This window comes from Pongo pygmaeus, chromosome 10, assembly GCF_028885625.2.
Source record: "Pongo pygmaeus isolate AG05252 chromosome 10, NHGRI_mPonPyg2-v2.0_pri, whole genome shotgun sequence".
NCBI classification, from domain to species: domain Eukaryota; kingdom Metazoa; phylum Chordata; class Mammalia; order Primates; family Hominidae; genus Pongo; species Pongo pygmaeus.
Genome location: NC_072383.2, coordinates 30,522,022 through 30,541,567, shown reverse-complemented (window position 1 = coordinate 30,541,567; position 19,546 = coordinate 30,522,022). Strand labels below are relative to the sequence as shown.

Sequence of the window (19,546 nt, the reverse complement as noted above, 5' to 3'; positions counted from 1 at the left end):
GAAAGAGAAAACCATAGAGTAGAATTTCATTTAGTTACTAAACACACTAAAATGCAAGATTCTGCAAAATAAGTTCTCCCATGTGTAGAGTTAAACTGACTTTTCCTTAGGCTGCTTTAATCCTGCATGTGTTTCTTTTTTGTTTCTTTTGATAGTGGCTGCTTTGGTGCCCACTGTATTTTGTTCTCAGGCTTTCATCTTTGTTTTTAACATGTTCTCCCCAAATACAGGTCCTGCTTCACTTCAGACAAATAATAAATGCAAAACCTTAAAACAACAATTGCCACCACCCACACCTTCACCAGACAGTGCATCTTGGCCAGGTAATAAATGTTCACATTATCCCTTTAATACTTTCAGCCAGAATTTGGCAAAAAGCATTGTCTGTCTAGCTTTGCTAAATTTTCTGTGGAACAGTACAACCTCTGTGTTTTCCTTCTGGTTGGTAGTTTTAGCTGAAAGTGAGGAGAGTTGTTTTTTAGATTGTTGGAGATCATTCCTACCCCAAAGCTAGACCTGTTGCAGATTTTTTAAAAAATCTTGTGGTTGTAAACAAGTTCTTGAATATTGGAGAATTACATAGAATTATTTTAAGCTCTGAATCTGAACAAAAGTCCTTCTATATGCAAGTATCTTGCCTAGGTAAAGACCCTGGGTATGAGATGACCAAGACTAGCATCAGCATTAGTATTTCTCTTCATTCTTCCACAGTTGCCACTGTCTGTTTGATAAAATAAAATTTTGATTTTTAGTCAAAACTAACAGCAACTGGAGGATTTGAAATCTCTAATAGACTTGTAGGAAGATGGAAGTTCTATTTTATTATCACTCTTGGTTTCCAAATGGTCAGTCTTTCTTTTGTTGCCCACATCTTCCCCAATACATTCAACCCCAGTAAACAACTAGTAAGAGTTTAAAGAAAATGTAAGATATAGAAGGTAGAATTGCAAGAGTGACGACTTTGAGTAGAAGAAAGAAGATGAGATCTAGTGTCCAAAAGGAGGGGATGGTCTTAGATAGGAGCAAAGTACACATCATCTGTAGTTAATGGATGGAAGGTAGGATCTTGAGGCACCGGTGCAGGTATGAGGTGTATGGGTGTAGATGGAGATTGGAGCCTGTGGAATTTCTCTTCTGATTGCTTCTTTTTCTTAGCAGATGAACAAAAAGAAGGGGTTGTTCAAGAAAGTTTGATTTTTAAGGGAAAAAAGGATGACATATTTCTCTAGAAAATGACATAGTGAACTAGAAAGATATAGTAGGATTGCTGGGTAGCATAAAGGCCCCCTGAGATGAATGATCATAAACTGAGAGAGCAAAATGCCCCAGTTAGCTTAGTTGTATGTTTTCCTCTGGATGCACTGAGGTAGATGCAGAGTAGGTAGAGTATAGATTTAATCAAAGTGGAGTGACCCCAAGTATGTGAAGGGTATAAGGGAATTCAGAGTGTATGTGAAGAAGTGGTTAAAATGATGGATCATTGGAATTTAGGATGGGTAAGGAGTGAAATAAGAATGAGAGATTTGTTTGGGACAAAAATAAGGTGGTAGGATAGGTAAATTATGAGTCCCAAAAGGTGGAAGGAGTATTAAGGGAGGCTGAAAAGATGGAAGGTTGTGGTTGGAGAAAATGGTTCCTGAAACCAAGATAACAGAAGGCTTGGAGTTATTGCTATTGATCAAGTGTCTAGGGGCTGACCATAAGGATAAGTGGCTGAGGTCAGGTGGAAGACAAGATCATTGGAGGAAAATTGAGGAGCTGGGAAACTTCAGTGCTGGAATCATCATGTATATAGTGATTGAAATCGGAAAGAATTATGACAGGAAAATTGTTGGAGAAAATGACCGCTAAAATCTTCCAGGAATGAGGAGTGGACCAAGGACCATTTGTCTGGCAAATGAGTCAAAGTCAAAGAGTCAAAGCTGGGGATACAGAGAGTTAGGTTAAAAGTAAATCTGGACTTGGGATTGAGACAGAGAACAGACTTGGGTCCAAGATCCTATAAACTATTGATTTCAATGGACTGAGTTAAATGAATGAATTCAGTGAGTGCCTAAATAGGTTAATCCATGTAAGGGATTTATAACAGGAAGGGTCTGACCTGAGATAAGGGTCCATAAATGGTGGTGACAGTGCCATCTAATGTATTTTTTGAATGACTTTATTCAGGCCATTAGAAAATGAACATTGTTAAAATGTAAAGAAAATGTTTCTTTTTTTAAATATGTTCAGAAATGGTTATGCATGCCAAAGAAGTTTGAAAGTTTTATATACAAAAAGGTGTTGCTTTGTTTTTATTCTGTGATTATTTTCAGAGACAAAATGTTAGGACCATGCCATATTTAACACCCACCCACTCCTGCTACTTACTTTTTACACTAGGGAATTAATGAATCTTAGCAATGGTTTCTTTCAATTGTTACTCCTATTTATAAAAAGTCTTGACTTGTTGGTAATTCATGGCTCTATGTGATTTCCAGTCAGATTTTTCATGGAAGATTCATAAAGAGAGGGAGAAAAACTAAAAAGATTAGAAAGACAGGTTGAGGCCAGACTCTGAAAGATCTTGCAAGCTGAACTACTTTAGTTGCTTTCAGCAGGAAAACAATTTGATTTTTTTTGTTTTATACACCATTCCCAGATGGTAGGGTGTGGTGAGGGAAGATTATAGACTGAAAAATCATTTAGTTTATTATTAAATCAAAATGGTAAATATCTGATTAGGTTCTTGTAGCCGTACAGATAAAAAAAGAGGACTAACAAAGAAATGACAGAGAACCAAACAATGGAATAGAATCCTAAGTTTTTGTAGCACTTCATTTCCCTTATTCTACTTTTCACCTCTACTGTTAATAAAAGCTTGTTTACGTACCGCCTCCTCAGTTACACTAGTAATTTCTCTAGGGCACAGCATGCATAATTATGTATTCACTAACACATACATTAAAATATGAACATAGAATATTTCATTTTTTAATTGCTCAGAAAGTTTTTGTCAAAGGAATAGACATAAAGGAAGAAGAGAGAGTTAAGGACGAAGCCCTGATGAGGACATAAGAGAAGCTTATTGCTGAGTCAGCGGGCCAGGGAAAAACTGGCACCCGAACTGCAGGAGGTATCCCAAAGGTCCGAAGGTGCCCTTGACTTAGCAAGCTGAAGAAGTGAGACATCTCAGTATATCCAGCAAATTATCTTTTTCATGACCTCAGTCACAAGCTCAAATGAATTTAATCATTTGTCCCAGCAAGTTCAGCTAATATAGTGAAACTTTTAGGAACAGGTCTTCAGCTGCATCTCAAAGAAGGAAGAAAATGAAAACATGCTGGGTATAGAGAATGTGACCTACTGTCTATTTTCTAAGAAACTTTAAAAATTCATTTAAAACTGATTCAAAATAATTGTGATTTAAATTCTACCTCTATAATATCATTTCAAGAAAATAAGACACATTAAATAGAATGGTTTTTTAACAGAATAGTTTGTAACTGACAGTAACAAAGTCTTAATTTTCTCCTTGCGAGCCTAGATTTTTCAGTCTTGTGATAGAATCTGGTTTTTCTTTGCTTTATTTATGTTGGTCCCTGGTGCCTGTGTGTTCTGAATTGCAGGCTGTTGCTCTGAAGCAGAGCTAGAAAAGCCCAGAGGCTTTTTTCCCACTTCACGATATCTACTGGATTATAGAGGAAGACTGGAATGTTCTTGGGTGCTCAGAGTTTCACCAAGCAGTATGGCAAAATTTACCATTGAGTATCTGTCACTCCTGGGGTCTCCTGTGTGTCAAGACTCAGTTCTAATTATTTATGAAGAAAGACACAGTAAGAGAAAGATGGCAGGTAATCCTTCCTGGCATATAAACTTTGTGCTAGGAGTCTTGGTCCATGTAGGCAGCTTATGATCAGGAATGAGTCTGACTTGGTAATAATGTTACCAAAATGTTGATCCATGTAATAGGAATGCTTTTTCCCTTGTAAACACCCTTAATGTTTTCTTTATTATTATTATGATTATTATGATTATTATTATTATACTTTAAGTTCTGGGTTACATGTGCAGAACATGCAGGTTTGTTACAAAGGTATACACATGCGGTGGTGGTTTGCTGCACCCATAAGCCTGTCATCTACATTAGTTATTTCTCCCAGTGCTATCCCTCCCCTAGCCCCCCAGCCCCCAACAGGCCCCAGTGTGTGATGTTCCCCTCCCCGTGTCCATGTGTTCTCATTGTTCAACTCCCACTTATGAGTGAGAACATGCGGCGTTTGGTTTTCTGTTCTTGTGTTAGTTTGCTGAGAACTATGGTTTCCAGCTTCATCCATGTCCCTGTAAAGGACATAAACTTATCCTTTATTATAGCTGTATAATATAACATGGGGCATATGTGTCACGTTTTCTTTAACCAGTCTATCATTGATGGGCATTTGGGTTGATTCCAAGTGTTTGCTATTGTGAAGAGTGCTGCAATAAACATACATGTGCATGTGTCTTTATAGCAGAATGATTTATAATCCTTTGGGTATATACCCAGGAATGGGATCGCTGGGTCAAAAGGTATTTCTGGTTCTAGATCCTTGAGGAATTGCGACACTGTATTCTACAATGGTTGAACTAATTTACACTCCTACCAACAGTGTAAAAGCGTTTCTATTTTTCCACATCCTCTCCAGCATCTGTTGTTTCCTGACTTTTTAATAATTGCCATTCTAAGTGGAGTGAGATGGTATCTTATTGTGGTTTTAATTTTCATTTCTCTAATGACTAGTGATGTTGAGCTTTTTTTCAAATGTTTGTTGGCCACATAAATGCCATCTTTTGAGAAATGTCTGTTCATATCCTTTGCCCACTTTTTGATGGGATTATTTGTTTTTTTTCTTGTGAATTTGTTTAAGTTCCTTGTAGATTCTGGATATTAGCCCTTTGTCAGATGGGTAGATTGCAAAAATTTTCTCCCATTCTGTAGGTTGCCTGTTCACTCTGATGAGTTTCTTTTGCTGTACGGAAGCTCTTTAGTTTAATTAGATCCTATTTGTCAATTTTGACTTTTGTTGCCATTGCTTTTGGTGTTTCAGTCATGAAGTCCTTGCCCATGCCTATGTCCTAAATGGTATTGCCTAGGTTTTATTCTAGGGTTTTTATGGTTTTAGGTCTTACGTTTAAGTCTTTAATCCATCTTGCGTTAATTTTTGTATAAGATGTAAGGAAGGGGTCCAGTTTCAGTTTTCTGCATATGGCTAGCCAGTTTTCCCAGAGCCATTTATTAAATAGGGAATCCTTTCCTCATTGCTTGTTTTTGTCAGGTTTGTCAAAGATCAGATGGTTGTAGATGTGTGGCATTATTTCTGAGGCCTGTATTCTCTTCCGTTGGTCTATATATCTGTTTTGGTACCAGTATCATGCTGTTTTGGTTACTCTAGCCTTGCAATATAGTTTGAAATCAGGTAGTGTGATGCCTCCAGCTTTGTTCTTTTTGCTTAGGATTGTCTTGGCTATACAAGCTTATTTTTCAAAAGCATTTCTATACACCAATAACAGACAAACAGCCAAATCATGAGTGAACTCCCATTCACAATTGCTATAAAGATAATAAAATATCTAGGAATACAAGTTACACGGGATGTGAAGGACCTCTTCAAGGAGAACTACAAACCACTTCTCAAGGAAATAAGAGAGGACACAAACAAGTGGAAAAACATTCCATGGTCATGTATAGAAAGCATCAATATTGTGAAAATGGCCATACTGCCCAAAGTAATTTATAGATTCAATGCTATCCCCATCAAGCTACCATTGGCTTTCTTCACAGAATTAGAAAAAAAAAATCCTCAACATTTTCAAGTACTTTGAATTGAGAAAGCAAATATACTTAAGATTGAGTGTGTGTGTGTGTGTGTGTGTGTGTGTGTGTGTGTGTGTAGGGAGGGGAGAAAAAAGGCAAGAGGGCTCAACTTCTTCAAACATAGTGGAACCATGCCAGAATGCTGGAAGAATATATATTGTAAAAGAGCAAGTCAGAAGATGGTTAAAAATAGAGCAGGGGAGGAAGGTGAATGAAAAAATAAAGCAAAATACATTAAAGGCTTTTAAAGCGGCAGGATTGAAAAGATCTGGTGAAAACATGCCTGCCCTCATTTTTAATTTCATGCACAGAGAAACCTGTTTTTGTTCAACAAAACAAATTTGCCTCCTGTTTGCACAGGTGTAATGAGAGCTTTTTGGCTTGCAGTAAGGAGGGAGGTGGGAGGTGATTGAAATAATTTGGTTAATGGGGAAATCTGGAAAGAAAATCAGTTTGTATATGTCATTGTCCATGTGTGTGGTATATATTTATGCTTGATTCTGAAGTGCATAGAGGCCAGAGAAACTGCTCTGAGGGTGGGGTTGTTTTCTTAGGTTAAACTCTGAGAGATTAAATCACTGGGTTAGAAAGCAAAAATGTTTGCTTAAAGAATCTTTCTTTATGAGTACAATCTAATTTAGACTACAGTGACACAATTAATTAGCCTAACTGCTTGGCACATTTTCCCCCTAGCATCAGATCACCTCCTCCATCCCCCTTGATTAGAACTGCTCCAGGGCTTCTTGCAGCTAGAATAAAATTCACACTCCCTGGAAGACTGCCTCTCCATCAGCTCATGGGTTCCAATACCTCTCATTCTTACCTCGGGGCCATTGTCTATTCCCAGCACTTTGAAGAGCTCCTTCTCATCCTTGTGCCTCATGTCCTTCAATTCTTGATGGAATGTCACCTTCTTAATGAGACCAACCTTGACTGATGTAAGTTGCATCACGCCCCTGCCTCCAGACTTCTCAGTTCCCTTTTCTTAGAGCACTCATTATCTTCTAACACACGGGTCCCCAACCCCCGGGCCACAGACCAGTACCAACTCGTGGCCTGTTAGGAACTAGGCCACACAGCAGGAGGTGAACAACGGGCAAGCAATACCACCTGAGCTCTGCCTCCTGTTAGATCAGTGGCAGCATTAGATTCTCATAGGAATGTGAATTGCACATGGAAAGGATCTAGGATGCCTGTTCCTTATGATAATCTAATGCCTGATGATCTGAGATGGAACAGTTTCATCCCAAAACCATCCCTCCCACTGTTTGTGGAAAAATTGTCTCCCACGAACCCAGTTCCTGGTGCCAAAAAGTTTGAAGTCCCGGGTTAAAAGATTAGAATCTAACACATTATGATTTTTTCATGATTATGGCTTATCTGTGTCTTCCCTATTGAGTATGAGTTTCATGAAAGCTGGAATTTTTGCCTGTTTGTATCAAGAAGCCTCAGTGCCTAGAACAGTGCCCAACACATAGAACGCACTTCATAAATAAGTGAACAAGAGAATAGTCACCTCCTCAAAGAGGGCCTCTCAGTCTAAAGCAGCATCATCCATTCCTTCCCACAGTCATTGTCTGTTACATTGGCTTTCATTTCATCAGTAGCTTTGATCTCTCTATGAAACCATCTTCATTTACCTGACTAAAATGAAAGCTTCATGAGAGCAGAGACCTTGCTTTCTGTTCCTTTCTGTATACTTCCAAATGAGGTCAACACCTAGGGACTCGGAACATTTTCTTTTTCATGAATTTTTGCTGAGTTTGTTTTTTGCATGAAGTTAAATTACTCTTCAGAAAGACTAACTTAATTTTCACTGCCATTAGCAGTGCCTAGGATCTTCTTTCACCATGCCCAGAACCCAATATGTCAATTTAATAGGGAATTTTCCTTTAAAAATAATCATTAATGGAGATAATTTCTTTTATGCTTTTTTTTTTTGGTTTTAAGACTGTGTCTCCCTATTTTGCCCAGGCTGGCCTCAAACTCCTGGGCTCAAAAGATCCTCCTAGTTCAGCCTCCCAAATACCTGGCATGTGCTACTGTACCCAGCTTGTTTTTTAAAACTAATTGCCATTATCTTTTGTCCATTTTTTAAGTTTGAGTATTATTCTTTTTATTGCTTTATGAGCTTTATATACAAAGATATTTTTCCTTTGTCATGTTTATTCTTAATGCTTATTCTTAATGTTGTTATAAGTTTATTCTTAATGCTTTCCTTTGTCATTAATTTATTCCTAATGCTTATTCTTAGTATCGTCATTTGCTTTTGTGTTATTATGTTAATGTAAAAATTTTTTAATTTAGTTGTTTAAATGTATCCATACATGTCTTTGATCTTTGATTTTTATCTCATTGCTTTCATGCTTAAAAATTTATTCCCCATTCTGAGGTCAGAATTTTTAATTAAAAAAAAAACTTTTAAAATCATGCTGAAATATATTTTCTCATATGGTAAAGTGACTCTATACCTGCTTCCGTTTTTAAAAAAAGTCTTTTCTTCCCAATTGATAGCACTATTTCTATAATATACTATATTATTATACAGAGAGACACATTTTCTGGGGAAACTTGCCTTTATCATTATTGCCTATTGAAAACCCTGCTTGACTTCATTGTAGATTACCTGAGGAATCCCTATAATTTTCCAACCTAGCATTTCTTTAATTTTTGAAATTGTCAGCTTGAGCTTTGTGGAATTGTTCTGTCCCTTCAGATTATATCTAGGAGAACAGCAAACCGTAATGGAAATGTTATTCTTTACTTAAATTGTATAGCATTCTTTACTGTAAAATGCTATATTTCTCCCTGTTAAAGGTAGCAATACATTTAAAAGTTACATTCACTTCTATTTGCTACAAATAAATATTAAGTCATTCTTCAAATAGTATTTCACCATCGTATACTTTAAAATGCCAATGAATGCTTTTTCTTCTTTTCTCTTTCTTGGCTCTAATCCCTTCCCTCCTTTCATCCCTACAAGTATTTGTGAAGAACCTACTATGGGCCACGGACTGAGTCATCTTGGTTCTGAGGATTCAGTAGTGGAAAAAATAAAATTTTCTGCCCTTATCAAGCTTATATTCTAGCAGGGAGAAAACACATAATAAGATAAAATATACGCTATCTTAAATGGAAGAACTAAGGAAGAAAAAATGAAGTGGGAAAGGAGAAAAGAAGTATCTGGGATGTCGGTGCCACCTAGTTGTATGTAGTACAATCAGCAGATATCTTTCTGAGCAGGTGACATTTAAATAAATGTTAAAAAATGATACTGAATTATTCTTAATGTAAAAGAGTTTGATCCTAAGAAACTCACAGGTTCTTTCCACACATGCTTAATCAGCCCTCTGAATCATTTTAGAATTATGATTATAATTTTCCCTTCTATCTTTGACTTAGGTTCTCAAGGCAATCAATAAAAGACTGACTATAGGGAAATAATAAATTTTCAGGTACAAAATGTTTTCCATCATAGATCTTCATGGTGAGGTATTTTTAATAAGTAGGTTACGTTTCTAGGAGAAAAAGGTCACATCAGTCATTTTAAAGATAAAATAATTTGCTACCTACTGTCCTTCAGGAAGCACTGCAACATAGTAGATAATGACGGATATTGGATACATGGACCCAAGTTGAAGATCCTAGCTTCCCACCCCACTAGTTTGTGGCATTGAGTGAGTCGCTTATGTTCTGGAGTCCTGTTTCATCATTTTACAGAATGGAATCAATTCCTACCTCGTGGGTTAAATTAATTGCTCTGCCTAAAATATAGAAACTGCTGTAAAATTTTCATTCTTATTTTTTACTAGAGTTCACTTTTTAACCTAGGTGGATTACATGGGAGAAGACTTTACTCAATGACTCTCATGAGTCCTGGACCGCTGGTGAGGGTGACATTCCATGCCCTTGTACAAGGTGCATTTGGCATAAGCTATATTGTCTTGAAAGTCCTAGGTATGTTTGGTTATTTTATAAACTTGTAAAGGCTAAAGAAATCAATATTACTCTATTTAGGAATATTTCCAAACATATACAACATTTTGAAAGAAATTATGTTTCTGTGGGGAAATGAGTATATGTTTGAAAGGAAAATCTACTTAAGTCACCTAAGATTTGATCAGATCCAAAAGGGAAACCGCTCAATGGATAACTTGATTAAATTGTATGTGATTTCTGAAAATGGCTAAGATATGTTGTTTGCAAGATAACTTTTGTCTGTGGTTGCAATTTTATACCACAAAGAATGTTTTCTGCAGCTGTAATTCTTGTGGCTCAGAAGATTTGGGCTCTAAATCTTAGATGGCTGATTAGCTCTGGACAATTTATTATCTCTGATTAGAATTTTCTTTGTAGTGATATAATAAAAGATTAGAGTAAGTTTTGAAAACAAACTACACAAATATTAGATTCTAGCATTATAAGTGTAAATACTGTAATTCAGAATTGTCAGATTGAACTTTAGAAAATGTAATTAGTGAGATTTTTTTTTTTTCTTGATGTAGACAACTGAAAGCTAGTTTCCCCCCTTGGCACCTAAAAGCATTGCTGAGAATATGTTTTTCTAGACCTGTGTATACTGCATATTTGGAAAAGGTTAAATAAGTAATAAAGCATTTATATCATATGAAAGTTTTCTCTTGGAAGAATATATTAAGAATACTGCTTTCAGATGGAATTAGGCAGTTAACAGTTATTATCTATAGCTGTGTCCTATAATCTTCCATAGACCCTAGGCTATGTCAGAGATCATTCTGAGAGATGTGTTTGTTTCCTATACCTTTTGAATATTTAAGATGGAGAAAATTTTCAGTGAAACCAACCACCTCCTAATAATTACTTGTTTTCCCAGGACAATTAGGGAAGAGAGCTGTTTACCTTGATCTGAAAAGGCATATAGAACGCCCGTTAAAAATTGGTTTTATTCTCATTTTCTCTTCTTCCTGTTCTTTTAGGTCCAAAGGACAGTAAAATAACCAGACTTTCCCAAAGTTCAAACAGAGAGCACTTGGTCCCTTGTGAGGATGTTCTTCTGACCAAGCCAGAAGGTATCATGCAGATCCCAAGAAATTCTCACAGAACTACTATGGGGTAAGGAAGGAATGATTATTATAATGGAAGAAGTGTGTGGAAAAAATTGCTTGACTGACATCAGCACTTGGTATTTGCTTAAAACATTATTCTTCACCTTTTTTCCATAAAGAATAGACTCTGAGGTAACCCCTAATCTATGGCCTTTAATATGGCAACAAAACAAAACAAAACCTAAGAATGTTCTTGTTTATAAATTGTACTTTCTCGACAAAATAGACCATGTATTAGCAAAGTGAAAAGTCAAATCTCTACAAAGAATGTTGGAGGCTGATATAATGTATGTAAAATATTTGGGCACATAGTAGATACTTAATAAATGATGTGTGGGAGTTTTGGGCAAATTTTGGCACATATAGGTCCTTCAGTTCTTAAAAATTTTCAATCAGAACTTAAAACAATACACACAGTTGGTCAGCCATTCCTAGTGTCTGAACTTTACAAATTTTGGCAAATTACATATTAGATAATAAAGTTGATATAATTTAAAGTACAAATCTTTCTCTCTCACAACCGTAAGGAAACAGACACAAAAAATAAGGCTCACTGGGGGTCAATAACATTGATGCATTAATTTCTGAGCAAAATAACTAACAATATATTCTGTTTAGAAATAATTTCTGACTTTGTTTCATCTATGCCATAGTTGCCAATGGAGGTTAGTAGCCCTTTTAAATCACGTCATTCAGCTTAATATTATTAACTTCCCGATGAAGCCAACAACTTTGGTCTGTCATGGTCATCTGCATGTTTACGAAGGATTTGGACCAGGAAAAAATTAATAGGTAACTGATTTCCCATGAATCACTGTTCTACTGATTTTTCTCTGATGAAACATGTTTAGATTGTTTTATATTCAGTATGTGGCTTACATGTGACATACACTAGTCTCTTCTAGGATGTTGAAATAGACTTACTGTTAAACTTGTGCCAGATTTAAAATTAAGATATAAAATCTTCTCAGGTTTAGTTAAAAACAAAGTCCAACAATGTTTCTTACATGGATCATACCTAGATTAAAATTGCTCAGAAATACTAAAAATAAAGAATGAATGAAGCAGTTTTAGACAAAAATACAAGAAAATTAAGACTATAAAATTAATAAGGCAAAATAATCACAGCAAAAGGTATTACATGAATTTATCAACTGGTAGTAGTTAGAAGCCTGGTTACTGTAATTTAAACTCATTATTTTCAAAGAGAAATGCAGACACACTGCTAGTTCAACAATTGAACTCCACCAGCACTAAAGGTACTTCAATTATTTTGGCTTTTCCTAATGGTTGCATAATGGCTATTTCAGTTCTCATCATTACATTGATGAAAGAAGGGACAGGGAGGATTATCCCTATCAGGAAAGCAAACATGTTTCCAAGAATCCTGTAGCAGACTTAAATCTCTGGCCAGAATTGTCACATGGCCATGCCTGACCAGAAGGTGACTAAAGAGAAGGGAAATGGAAAAGGATTTTGGGTGGTCAACCAACATTTCTGGACACTATGGGATATAGAAGTCCAGAGTTGTGAAATCTGATGGTTCTGCGTCCATATCTCAATTCTACCACATACTAGTTCATTGACTTTGGGAATTATCTCAAATCTTCCTAAGACTCAGTTTCCTCATTTGTGAGAGGAAACACCCCACCACCATGCACACTATGGTCTATGAATTCCCAGTTTACTTAATCAAGGATGAAGTAAAAGCCCAGAGAAAGAGGATGTATGGCTTTTTGCTGGCCTTTGCCTTCCTAAGAAGGGCCCAGATTCAAGTGTCACTCTCCATGCAGATAGGGTCCTCTCAGAGTGGGTAAAAAAGCCAATTGCTAAGCTGCTGTCTTATTTATTCTTCAGATTTACAATACCATCCTAGAAGTAAGTGCATTAAGAATATTTGTGTTTCTGTTTAGGAGAATGTTAATGAGCACTGAGCTTTCTTGGCTCCTAAGCCAATTCAGCACCAAGAAGACCACAGCTTCTTGTGGGGAGACTGCAGTATCTATGAAAATGATGTATACTTCTATCTTTCTTGCCCTACAGAACACCTGTTACCATGCACTGCCTCATGAGGTTGTTTTGAGAATTAAATAAGAGAAGGCATGTTAATCAATACTAAGAAACCAAGCTTGTGTTTTACTTGGATTAGAAATATCTATCATGATTCCTGTTCTTAAAATTGTGCTGCTTGGAGGAGAAGTTTAGACTGTCTCCCCATTGCCTCTTCTGTGGGTGAAAGGGCACACAAAGATTGGAAAAACAAAGAAATAAAGAAGGGGACAGAGAAGGAAGAGTACATTAGCAATGTCAATTATTACTTGTAATGTTAATCAACTGTATATCTGTTCTTTACTTAGAATTAATTCATAAAACATACTATTTTCTATTTCCTTCTCCCCAAAAGTTTTATGACTCTATTTCAATTTCTCTAATTAAGGTTTACAAGCTCTGGGGTATAGGGAAGGAAAAAAAATATTTCTCTTCTACCCATCTATCCAGAGGAACAAATCCTGTGATCAGAAGTTTAGAACTTATAGCCCAACCTCTGGGTAGGGGAGAGGGACTGGAAATTGACTTAATCAGCAGTTGCCAATGATGTGATTGATCATGTCTATGTAATGAAGCCCTCATAAAACCCCAAAAGGAGAGTTCATAAAGTTGGGTTGGTGAACACACGGAGGGTGCTGGGAGGATGGTATACCCAGAAAGAACATTGAAGCTCTGTGCCCAGTCTCCATATCTTGTCCTATACATCTTTCATTTGACTGTTCCTGAATTATATCCTTTGTAATAAATAGGTAAACACAAGTAAAGTGTTTCCCTGAATTTTGTGAGTTGTTCTAGTAAATTATCAAACCTGAGGAGGGGATCATGGGAACCTCTGATTTATTGCTGGGCTGTCAGTAGCACATGTGACAACTTGGACTTGCAATTGGCATCTGAAGTGGGGAGTGAGGGCAGTCTTGTGAAACTGAGCTCTTAACCTGTGCAGTCCATGCTAACCCAAGGTAGATAATGTCAGAGTGGAATTGAATTGTAAGATACCCAGTTGTTGTGGGGGGAAAAAAATCCCATACATCTGGCGTGAGAGGTGAAGTACCGAAGAGTAGCAGTAGTTGTAGTAGAGATAGAGATTTTTCCTTTAGTTGGTGTAGAGAAGTTTGTTTTTTGTTTTTTGCTTTTTTTTTTTTTTTTTCTCAGACCATCTTAGCTTCATTCGCTGGAACTCTGGCAATGATACTGACAAGAGACATATTAAAAAGAGAAAAACTGAATTTTATTAACACATATATCATGCATATATGGGAAAATTCAGTGGTGAGTAACTCAAAGAGGTGATTAGAACTTGGGCTTATATAACATCTTAACAAAAGAACAATAAATAAGTGACAAAATAAAGGAAAAGGACTTTGAGCTTCTAAAGGCAAAGGACTTTGAGCTTCTAGGGGTGGCATATTGTAGGAAGGTGAATATATTGGGGACAGTTGTAGAAAATAAAAGTTACTTTAGAAAGATTTGTTATGTAGATTCTTCTGGTGCCGTCTCTGGGCTGATAAGAGTCGAGATTTGTCTCTAATTAAGAATTGTTCTGCCCTTCCTAGTGGAGATAGTGGGAGGGCAGAGAGTTTTCCTTCTGTCTACATTTTATTTTCAATTGCTTTCTGCTGAAAATAACCCTTGTGCCAGGGTGGTATACTCTCAACCACCTCTGGGCTAAGTCAATGCTTGACCTCAGCAGATTATTTGATGAACGTTTGACAGAACCAAATAGGATTTATCCCAAGAACACAAGGAAAATTGAATATTAAAATGTATTATATATTAAGATTTTCTGTTGTAAATTAGAAAAAATAGATACAAATTATATAGCAATTATAATCTTAAAACCATAGCAGTAAAATGTAGAGATATAAGGGAAAAATTACTTCAATTACATTTAGTAATAAAAGCCATATGATAACTAGGAATAACCCTAAAATTTGAGATTTATTGTTCAAACTGTGAAACTTTATTAAGGTGCCTGTGTGGGCACACAAATACATACAAACACACAAAGATTTGCATAGATAAAAGTACCATGTTCCAAAACTGAAAGATATAACTCATATTAATTCAACACAAATTAATTAAAAAATATATTTTCCAACTAAATCCCAATGGAATTTTTTTTCTGGAGGGATGAAGAGGAAATTAACTCCAAAGTTTATCCTGTAAATTAAATAGCACTAGCTGAAAATCTCTTGGGGAAAGAATGGCCAAATGGTTAAGGTAGAATTGCTCTATCAGATATTAAAGTATACTTTAAAACAATGGTAATTAAAACTATCAGAAGAAACATGTGATTGAAAATAGATTAGAAGGGGCCCTAGAAAATTTAAGACCATTGTATGTGGTTAATTTGGCATTACCACTCAGAAAATGTATAAAATTATTCTTCACATTACACGATAGCTGATAAAGGAGTTAGTTTACCTAAGGCATTAAAAGTGGAAAATATTGGTAGTTAACCATATGGAGAAGGACTTTCTCATATAAAAGTAGTAGAAGAAAACAAATTAATAAGTTCCTGTGTAATTAAAAACTCTTCTGCATCCACAGAAACAAAACTAAAAAGCAAATACATGGGATTTTCAACTATGCTGAGAAAAGTCTGAAGTAATTAATATAAGAAGTGTTTACAGATCAATAATAGAAAAGCTAAAATCTGTAAAATAAATTTATAGGCCCTAGATACCTTTGACTTAGTCTTGATTAAAGTTAAACCAGAGAGCCTGTGCCTTCTGTTTTCCACTTATTTTTCAAAAGAATGACACACTGTTGACCCAAGTGCTTTTGAGAACACAAAACACAGGATTAACCATTAGCCTCTTTTGATAGATAAGAAAGGTTACTGAATATTTACATACCAGTTACTACACAATCTAAATTAAATCTCTTGTTTCTTGTCACAATGAAATTGATCCTTTGGCCATCTCTTTACTAAAGAAGGCAGGATTTTCCTGTAATCATGGAAAGCCTACTAGTTCTTAGGATCCTTGATTTGAAACCTTGAAAACTATGAGTGCTATAGCAAACTACATTTACTAGAATGTTTGTTTCAGAAAATATTGTGTATGATCAGTTAAACTTAGAGATGGTTTTGAAGCGAATTATCACCCTTATGATAATTCACCCATGACTATGACCATCTTGATCTACCTCTAGTTAACTCGAGTATTAAACACTGAGGGATTTTCTTTAGAATTAGAGGATTCATAATATTAAAAAATTATTAAGTACAATAAATAAGGGTCTAACCAATTTCAAATTACAATTCAGAATCACTGTTGTCCATGATATACACTAATTTTAAAAATGACAAATTAAAAGATGAAGCCAGCTGGGCTTCTGGATTGGGTGGGGACTTGGATAACTTTTCTGTCTAGCTAAAGGATTGTAAACACACCAATCGGCATTCTGTGTCTAGCTAAAGGTTTGTAAATGCACCAATCAGCACTCTGTAAAGACGCACCAATCAGTGCTCTGTGTCTAGATAAAGGTTTGTAAACGCACCAATCAGCGCGCTGTAAAGATGCACCAATCAATACTCTGTGTCTAGATAAAGGTTTGTAAACTCACCAATCAGCACTCTGTAAAAATGCACCAATCAGCGCTCTGTATCGAGCTAAAGGTTTGTAAATGCACCAATCAGCACTCCGTAAAAACGGACTAGTCAGCACTCTGTAAAACGGACCAATCAGCACTCTGTAAAATGGACCAATCAGCAGGACGTGGGTGGGGCCAGATAAGGGAATAAAAGCTGGCCATCTGAGCCAGCAGCAGCAACCCACTTGAGTCCCCTTCCACGCTGTGGAAGCTTTGTTCTTTCGCTCTTCACAATAAATCTTGCTGCTGCTCACTCTTTGGGTCCGCACTATCTCTATGAGCTGTAACACTCACCACGAGGGTCTGCAGCTTCACTCATGAAGTCAGTGAGACCACAAACCCACCGGGAGGAACAAACAGCTCTGGATGCACCACCTTGGAGAGCTGTAACACTCAACTGTGAAGGTCTGTGGCTTCACTCCTGAAGTCAGCAAGACCACGAACCCACCAGAAGGAAGAAACTCTGGACACACCACCTTTAAGAGCTGTAACACTCGCTGCAAATGTCTGCAGCTTCATTCTTGAAGTCAGCAAAACCAAGAACCCACTGGAAGGAATAAATTCTGGGCACAAAATGAGCTGAGTGAGAAATTTATAGACAAATACATAAATAAAAAACATAATGTTTGGCCTTTTTAAAATAAATGAGAAAATTTAACCGGTAAATTGACAACAATTTTGAAGAATGATTATACTTGTCAAATGTTATATAACATGTATTTTCATCTCACTGAGGTATAACTTGGAGTATGTTTTCTAGAGAAATATTTTTCAAAACTAAGTTCATAAAGTTGTACTGGGTGTCTACTTTTAGCTATACTTATATTATTAAAATATGCTTTATGTATGTGCAGAGATGTTAACACACTAGATTCATTCAGCATTTTTATAGTGGCCAAAATGGAAAATAGTCTAAATCTTAGTCTAAATAATTAAGAAAAATATAATATAAATTATAAATTTATGCAGCCATTAAATAAAGCATTGTCACATAATTTTTAAAATAAAACACCCTACATGTCATATTGAGTGAGAAAATCAGGATGAACTATATAATTCAAATTTGTTTAAAAAGTAAATGAAATACAGGTCTAAAAAGGTCAATATGTTTAATTGGACATCTTTAGATTATAAGATTATGAGTAATTTTTTTGAAATTCTCTAAATTTTTCCCAGTGAGTAAACATTTCTAATTTTATGGCTATAAATAGGGAAAAGAAGGAGGAAAAATATGTCTTGTTCTACAAGCTGAAATGGATTCATAGTAAAGCAGTTACAGGGAGCTTCATGACCGTATTCAAACCATTTAGCAGCCTGCCTCACAAGAGAGGGAACCAGATGAGATTACATCATCTTCTGAAGGGTGCTTTAGAAATCTTAGGGTAGTGGGAGGTTGAAGGAAGCCGCTACTACCAATGCCTTTTTTAAGTCACAGGGGGCCTCTGGGTGCGGTAGCTCACGCCTGTAATCCCAGCACTTTGAGAGGCCAAGGTGGGCGGATCACGAGGTCAGGAGATCGAGACCATCCTGGCTAACACAGTGAAACCCTGTCTCTACTAAAAATACAAAAAATTAGCTGGGCGCCTGTAGTCCCAGCTACTCGGGAGGCTGAGGCAGGAGAATGGCATGAACCCAGGAGGGGGAGCTTGCAGTGAGCCGAGATCGCGCCACTGCACTCCAGCCTGGATGACAGAGCAAGACTCCATCTCAAAAAAAAAAAGTTGTTTTTAAGAGACGGGTTCTTGCTATGTTGTCTAGGCTCAAGTGCAGTGACTATTCATAAATATGATCATAGTGTATTACAGCCTTGAACTCCTCGGCTCAAGCAATCCTGTTCCTCAGCCTCCCCAGTAGCTGGGACTACAGGCTCACACCACGGGTCTGGCTCTTTTAAGAAATATTGTCTAAAATGTTTCATTTTGACCAACTAATGGATTTGACTTGTGTGGCAATTACTGCAACTTGCCTGCTATAAATTTGGCCACTGTGGATAAATGAAGGTTATATGTAGCTAAAGCTCAAATATATTTGCTAAAAATATTATATTTCAGTTTGGTGACAGCAATAACTTTTTGGTTCCCTGAGAACCCAGTCTTAGATCATGTCACCTTTTCTTACAACATATAGTTTTTAAAAGATGTACCTAAGTTATTCCAGACATCATAAGAACTGGGCATTGTGTCCTAGTTGATTTAGAACTACTGTCTTAAAACTGCTTAGACTCAGGAATAGGGAACATCCAGCTCTCTATTCTAATTGGTTTTTATTCAGTTATTTTTCCCATTTTTATATTGATATAGCAGAAATTTATAATTTCAAACATAAGAATTTTTTTCTTTTACTTTGCTCAATAATCTTTGTCTTGATAAATAGTAAGTTTTTTTTGTTGGGGACAAGGTAAATTATGTGAAAGAGATTCACTTTTATTAAAATCTCTTATGATTTTCACATATAATGTCATTTTGGCCATGAAGAGTTTTCTTTGAGATATTCTTTTTGTATTTCTGGTAAGTCCATTTTTTCCCCATTTGTTATGTTTTTGTTCAATTTCTTGTGCTTCTTTTGTTCAATATGTATGTTTTTGTTCAATTTCTTGTGCTTTATTGGGAAAATTTTGTTATTGAATAAGTAAATTAATAGATTGTAATTCTTTGTTTCATTTGTCAGCTTTAGGAAAGGAGAAAAATATAATATTTTAAATTCTGACTTCTGTAATCTGTGGAGCCTCATGCTAAACCTGTATGAAGTACGAGATTGATCAGATTTTAACACCTAAGCATACTCTTTATTTTTCTGGATACTTGGAATATTGCGACAATACAGTCAGAGATTTTTATCCCTAGCATAAAAGTTTCAAGTAGCTTTTCTCTTTTGGAATTCACTTCCTGAATGTATTAATATCAAGAGTAATTTGTCCTTTTTTTCTTTACTTGTTTGATTAGTTTATATGTGTTAGTTGTAAGCAGATTATTGAAAGATACAC

At 36.1% G+C, this 19,546-nt stretch overlaps 1 protein-coding gene across 1 annotated transcript in view; it reads left to right on the top strand.

Annotated features, from left to right (window-relative positions):
* OVCH1 (ovochymase 1) overlaps positions 1-13,725 on the top strand; it is a 59,680-nt gene extending 45,955 nt beyond the window's left edge. The window contains exons 21-26 of the mRNA XM_054442366.2: positions 231-323; positions 3,609-3,833; positions 9,665-9,790; positions 10,789-10,924; positions 11,571-11,709; positions 12,831-13,725. Of these exons, the coding sequence (XP_054298341.1) occupies positions 231-323; positions 3,609-3,833; positions 9,665-9,790; positions 10,789-10,924; positions 11,571-11,706 (716 nt within the window). The 3' untranslated portion in view covers positions 11,707-11,709; positions 12,831-13,725. The remainder of the gene's footprint in view (positions 1-230; positions 324-3,608; positions 3,834-9,664; positions 9,791-10,788; positions 10,925-11,570; positions 11,710-12,830) is intronic.
* The last annotated feature ends 5,821 nt before the right edge of the window (positions 13,726-19,546 follow it).